Raw genomic sequence first — 6,970 nt, forward strand, 5'->3', positions numbered from 1 at the left:
ATATAAATCACAGAAAGGATACAAGTAGTAGATATAAATACTATTGCATGCTTTTAAATTGACCTTGAGTGTTTCCTCTAGAGTTTCTAACCATTTTGAAATTTAGTGAATCATGCTCATATTGCAAAACACTTCATTAATCATTAATCAATTCAAATGTGAGAACTTCTGTCAAAGAATAGACCTGCATGGTGGCTCTGAGTATCGACAGAGAAACAAACAATTAAACTCTTTCCAAACCTGCAACTTAATAAAGATGAACTGAAAGTAACTTATGGCCTGTGTGTTTGCTCTAGTTTACATATGCTTTGATGTGAACTGTACATAATGCTAACACAAACAAACCCGGGATAGTGAGTGAAGTGATTTTGCCTTAGCAATTCTAAATTATAGCAAAATGAACACATGTAGAGAATAATGATGATGTGCAAGATGACTTGTAGAAAAGGGACGAGTGGTGAGTACAGAGATCTCACCCACTTCGTCACAAGGGGTTAAAAGACTTGAGGAAATAAAATTGATTTTTATGATTATTATTGTTATTATTATTATTACAAAATTTTACCCTGACAGGGTTAAAAAAAAGAATTAAACTGTGATTCAAATCCAATTTTGCATGATTTTGTTCTTACTGGCCCAACCACACATTGCGTAATCGCAAAGGCTTCATTTGCTTTTGGAAGTCGGGCCCCACTGGTTTTCACTTTGTGAAGCTAAAGTGAAGCTTCGCCTTTATATTTTCTATTTAAGTAGATGTCTTAAGGCATTAAAAGATAGATGTCGTGTTTCAAGGTAGTTACCTACAGTAAAGTACATGATTAACTTTTTAATTCCTAATATTGCAACAACAAATTTTCCTGCGCCACATCAATGCAAACAGACACACAGAGTTACCCAACATGTTCACCCACACACACACCACCCACCCACACACACACACACACACACACAGATATCAGTATAAAAGGCCAGGTTCAGCTCCAGTGTCGCAGAGTCCACATCAGAGGACTTCATCATGGACCTGCTCACCAAAACTCTGTTTCTGTGCTTGGTACTCGCCCTCGCTCATGGAGCGCCTGCGTGAGTATTAATCAGTTCTTCTTACTTTTATGAATTTTTACTCAAAACAGGTCAATCAGATTGGGAGGCTTTGTGCATGATATGTTCCTACACGTGTACGTATATTCACAAATACAGGGGTAAAAAACCAGATGTTTTTTGGTGACATGTATTGAAACATTACTATTTTGTTCATCCTCTCTAACTTATCATGGTCGTACCTTTTTCTTCTCTCAAGGCTCTTAATCGGCGCAGGATGGAAACGCACCAGTCATTGTCCAGTTGTTTCATAACCGTGTTTGCTAGTTGACAAAGTTCACCATGTTGCATCAATTGAACAAACAGCGGAGTCCTGCGTCATCGAATTTCCCCATGGTTCCCTGGTTAACCTCTGATTATCTGAAGGATTTTTGAAATTGATACGTTATGTAATATACAATTTAAATAATGAATTCTTTTTTTTAATTCCTCCACAGGCATCCACAAGATTCAGCTGCAGAAGGTGGGTTTTTAACAGACACATTCAAGTGTAATTAGCTAATTTCTCACTGGTTTGTCCATGATTATGTACTACTGTTATCTCTATTTGTAATTGTGGTGTAAAGATGGAGAATCCCAAGCGGCTGTGCCAGACCGGTGTGACGGGATTGAGTTTGACGCCATCACTCCTGACGAGAAAGGAATGACTTTCTTCTTCAAAGGTGAATCTCTTTTATACATTTGGTTTGGCAATGCCAAACTGAATATGTATTTATGGCAGTATAATGAATCTGGTTCTCTCAGGCAGCCACCTGTGGAAGGGTTTCCAGGGTCCAGCTCAGCCCTCCAACGAGACCTTCAAGGAGCTGGACGACATCCATCACATCGGCCATGTTGACGCTGCCTTCCGCATGCACAGCACAGAGAGCCCAGACACCCACGATCACATCTACTTCTTCCTGGTGTGAACAGCAGATACTTCCACTTATCGTTCTTTAAGGAATCATTGCCGTGTCTGTCACTGATGTCGACTCGTCCATGTTTCTGTTATCATCTCCAGGATGACAAAGTGTTCCGCTATTACAACCACACCCTGGAGGACGGGTATCCCAAAGCGATCCAGGAGGAGTTCCCCGGAGTCCCCTCTCACCTGGATGCGGCTATTGAGTGTCCCAGTGGAGAGTGCGGGGCAGACTCGGTTATCTTCTTCAAGGGTGAGTTCACTTAAAGTCAAGACCATGAACCGACATTTAAAATCAACTGATGAAACAGTAGAATAAGATGAAGAGAGATTATCTCAGTGACAAAGATCATGTTTCCCTCTAGTGGAAAAAAAAATTCTGCAACAGGAATCAGTTTTGTCATGTTTTATAGCAGATTTAAAGTTGGTGAAATGGTAAAATATGTTTATATATATTTTTTCCAATATATATGCATATGTTTGTATACATATAAATATATATGTCTAATGGGTCAATAAGTTAAATAATTAAATCTGTTATAATTGGAGATGACTGGTAAACCCTCTGTCAAACGAATCATCTCCCCTCACAGGGGACGACGTGCACGTTTATGATCTGAGCACAAAGGTCATGAAGACCAAGACGTGGCCCGACCTGCCCGCCTGCACCTCTGCTCTGCACTGGCTCGAGCACTACTACTGTTTCCATGGGAACAACTTCACCAGGTTCAACCCGACATCCGGGGAAGTGAGTGCCGGCTACCCCAAAGACGCCCGCAACTACTTCATGAAGTGTCCCAACTTTGGTGAGTTCATCGAGAGAAGAACACTGATATAAGTATTATACGTTCAGGTGGATGTGTCATCTCCTTGGTTTCTCTGCAGGTCATGGAGGAAACTACAAAGTCCCTAAATGCAGTGAGGTCAAGTTAGACGCCATCACCACTGATGATGCAGGCAAAACATATTTCTTTTCAGGTAACAATTGTTTTTGGTCATTTTAGTCATAGCAGTTCACAACATGCTTATGCTGTTTCCCTCTGCTTATGGTCCTAATGCTATGCTAAGCTAATCGGTTCCTGCCTGTAGCACTACAGATACTGCACTGACATTGATTCATTCGTCTAACTCTTGGAAAGAAAACATTTTGAATGATTTCTTTTAGCTTGTCCTGAACCTTTCACTGATAAAACACGTCAATCTGCTCAGGTCCAGTCTACATGCGTCTGGACACCGTCCGCGACGGGCTGCACGCCTTCCCGATCAGCCGGTCGTGGAAAGAGGTGACCAACGGCGTGGACGCCGTCTTCTCCTACATGGACAAATTCTACATGATCAAGGTAGAGTTGGAATCAACCTGTCACTATTGGACAGCTTGAGCCATGGTGAAATCAGAGCTAAAGTCTCTTTTGTCCCTCCGAACACCTGCAGGATGAGCAGGTTTACATCTATAAAACCGGTGCTCGCTACACCCTGGTGGAAGGATACCCGAAGACCCTGAAGGAGGAGCTCGGCATCGACGGACGCGTGGACGCCGCTTTTCTCTGTCCCAATGAACACACGGTTCATATAATCCAAGGTGAGGTTCCTGAGCACCAAGGTCACGTTTCCTTGGTCAAACTCGCCCTTGAAACTCTTGATATATAACAAGCCATATTTCTTTTGCCAGGCCGACAGATGATAGACGTCGACCTCACCGCCACACCAAGGGTCGTGATCAGAGACCTGCCCTTGCCCTTTTCCGACCTTGATGCTAGTCTGTGCGGTTCAGAGGGAATCAAGGTATTCAAGGGCTCACAGTTTTACTTCTACGAGAGTGCCATGACACTGGCTGCTTCCAAAATGGCTCCTTTTTCTCAGAACATCACTCCAGCAATGATGGGCTGTCAGGAGTAGGAGGCGGGGATTTGTGTCTGAGTCGTTTGGTGAATAAAAAATTTGAAAACAAAAAATGAATCTTAGGACTTTTTCTATAAATTATTGGTTCGTTACCTTGTTTGCAGATTAGCTGAAGCTCATTAAAGGTTTTGAGGAACAAAATCCCAGACAGACTCACAAGATAATTCCAGGGTTAAGCCACTAGAGGACCCACTATTCAAACGAATGAGTTGCACCAGAGGTCTGTCTGGCTCTGATACTGTACAAGGTCTGAGTACAGACGTTTACTCAATGTTTATGCATTGTTTTATATATTGAAATGAAAGACGGATCTCAGTGACAAGTACGAACAAGGGCCTACGATGTATTATAATTTCAAAATGCCTACATGAGAGAATTAATTGAGGGGGAAAAAGGAAAAAAGTGTATTAGGCATTACAAATATGTACATGTGCACTGTACTCAAGTTTCCATCTGTGACCTGGTGTCTTGTCAGGGATCAGATTTGATAAAAGACATTTCAGATTAAAGGGACATGACCACTCAATCAATAATTTGCATTTAGAACATGATGTTTGAAATTGCCAGTGGCCAAAAATGTATTTCCTGCACATTTACCGCCAATAAAAAACCTAGCATATATGTTACAAGTTATAGAAATCAGACATAGTAGTGTTGAAATGTATGAGTTTGTACATTTTTGGTGCAGATCCCAATAATAATCCGGATCTGGTTGTAGAGGTATGCGCTCTACTCAGTGGTATTAATTTATGTGTCTCGGTCTCTCTCATTATCATTAATTATTATTATTATTATTATTATTATTATATACAGAAGTTTCACAAACTGCACATGCTCATGTTGGACCGTACAGACACGGACGCAGCAGCCCGCAGGAGTCCAGAGGTCGGGGCGGCATTAGTCGTCATTCAAGGCCTTTTCACTCCCTGGAGAGGTTTTTTGTTCGACCAAAATCCCTGGGACTTTCAGCAGGGATAAAAGAAGAGCTGCCCTCAGCACAGATTCATGGGCGAGGCCATGAGGACACACACACACACACACACACACACACACACTGGAACACACTTACATAGCAGACAGTATGGACTGTTCTCATCAGAGCTAGCAGCTATCAAGTACTACTGTATCAATAAGTAGGGATGGGATCATTCTAATTTGATTATTCTATCAATATACATAATAAGCAGGAGAGTTTGAGATGTTAGTTTTAGAGCGTAGATGCTGAGATTTGTATTTGTTTATTCCCCATAATTAGGAATTCAATGAGTTGAGTGTCCGGGTTTACCTGAATGGAAAAAAGAAAATGGCAGCCACGACAGAAAAACCAAGTATGGTACAAAAAGTTTATTCGGTGACAGTTCTGTAAACATCTGAGGTAAATGAACATTTACATCAACATGTTCTTTAACACAAGGCTCTGACGCAAGGCACTTCTCTTTTAGAGACAGTCGTTTGACAGTGGGAGTAACCGCAGGGGGTCGTCATGAACACTCCCACCACAACACAACCGGTTTTCCAATGTGGGAGTTTTGATCCAAGGCACATCCATGGTGTGAAAGCGGGAGTAGCCAAAAGTCTCCCAATCCATATCCAGGACAGAAAAAAAAATCCCTTTAGATTAGTTTCTCATCCAAATCTAATTCCAATTGTATTATTGCCATAAATAAACATAAATATGTTAATATCCCTAATATCCCTCCTCCAAGGACACCCTTTGTTATTTTTTCTTTTATATCTTCATATCCTCATAACGGCGGCCTAACTTTCTAAATGTGCAAATCTTTATCTACATATTAAAAGGTACTTGGAGCAACAAGGTTATGAAAAAATAAGTAAAAATAAACCTTGCTTAGAGACAAATTTTTGTATGAGATCGCATACAAAGTCAACGCAAAGACGCGAGAGCAAGTGAATTTCGTCACGACGCGAATAACGGGAAGAATGCGAAATTTCTCTCGAGTTGAAATATTTGAATATATTTGACAAAATGTCGCGAAAGCCAATTAGCGTTGAGATTCTCATTGACGCCCGGAAGAGAACGGGTGAATGTTTGAGGGGGGTTGTGTTTACTTGTGTTACTCACGGGAGTAAACACAAATTTAACTTGCACGAGTAACGGAACATTGGCTTAGCGTTTGGTGTGAAGGCACCATCAGTCAGGGGTCAGGTTCCCAAGCAGAGCTCTTTAGAAATGCATCGCGTACAGTCGCGCCTTGGCTCCAATCTCTTTGGTTTGTTGGATATCTTTGGTTAAATCACAGCTTCTAACATTTCGCCCTCCAGCTGCCACGTTGTTTCCTGGTGCCTACGTTTGATCAGAGACATGTAAACGTTGGACACAGCCAACAAACATATTCCACAGTTCACCACGTCCTCGACAATATTTGATTTTGTTATCCGAGAAGTCTAATTGCTTCGCCCTTCTAACTGTTAACGTCCTCCTGGCTCAGTTGTGGTGATCTTCTCTTCAAACTCTTGACAATAGCTCACTTTAATAATGTGTGGGGGAAAATTGCAACATGCAACTAATACAGGCAATTTAGGAGTTAGCCTCGGAACGAACTCTGAGCCAACTTGACGACAGGGGTGTTACCTGTCAGTCTCAACGCCAGTCAAGTGCTTCACGTTGCCATGAATGTGTACGGATGAACATTTCCAGTATTTAGATTTATTTTCTTCATATGACAATTAATCAAGGCACTCTGAGATCTGACAGTAATAAACAGCCAGCGTCTTCATTTATGAGATGTCACAACAAAGTCATGGGTTATTTACCTGATGGTGAAATATATCTTACCCAAGACGGCTCAGACTTACAAAGAACAACAAAGACGTGTAAGGAAGCTCCGCGGAACGCTACAGCATGTGGACATGAACATAATTTAGTACCGAAACGTGAACGTACATTCATCTGGTTATTTTGGTTATGGTGTTCAAATACTAATTCAGTCGTGGTAAATCTTGATAATCTGGCATAATTTATCAAGTATGTGTGTGCGTATAATCCAGTATTCTGTCCACAAAGAAAATAAACAAAGATGTACAGACTCATAATGCATTTTACCCCAAACC

At 41.3% G+C, this 6,970-nt stretch overlaps 1 protein-coding gene across 1 annotated transcript; it reads left to right on the plus strand.

The window, feature by feature from the left end:
- Positions 1-934: 934 nt before the first annotated feature.
- hpxb (hemopexin b) lies at positions 935-3,951 on the plus strand. The gene is made up of 10 exons (XM_035629927.2): positions 935-1,080; positions 1,536-1,561; positions 1,665-1,760; positions 1,843-2,000; positions 2,099-2,252; positions 2,593-2,805; positions 2,885-2,977; positions 3,209-3,339; positions 3,431-3,578; positions 3,669-3,951. Exons 1-10 carry the CDS (start codon positions 1,016-1,018, stop codon positions 3,893-3,895), a joined length of 1,311 nt encoding a protein of 436 aa, XP_035485820.1. The 5' UTR covers positions 935-1,015; the 3' UTR covers positions 3,896-3,951.
- The last annotated feature ends 3,019 nt before the right edge of the window (positions 3,952-6,970 follow it).

This window comes from Scophthalmus maximus, chromosome 1 (genome assembly GCF_022379125.1).
Source record: "Scophthalmus maximus strain ysfricsl-2021 chromosome 1, ASM2237912v1, whole genome shotgun sequence".
In the NCBI taxonomy this organism is placed as follows: Eukaryota; Metazoa; Chordata; class Actinopteri; order Pleuronectiformes; family Scophthalmidae; genus Scophthalmus; species Scophthalmus maximus.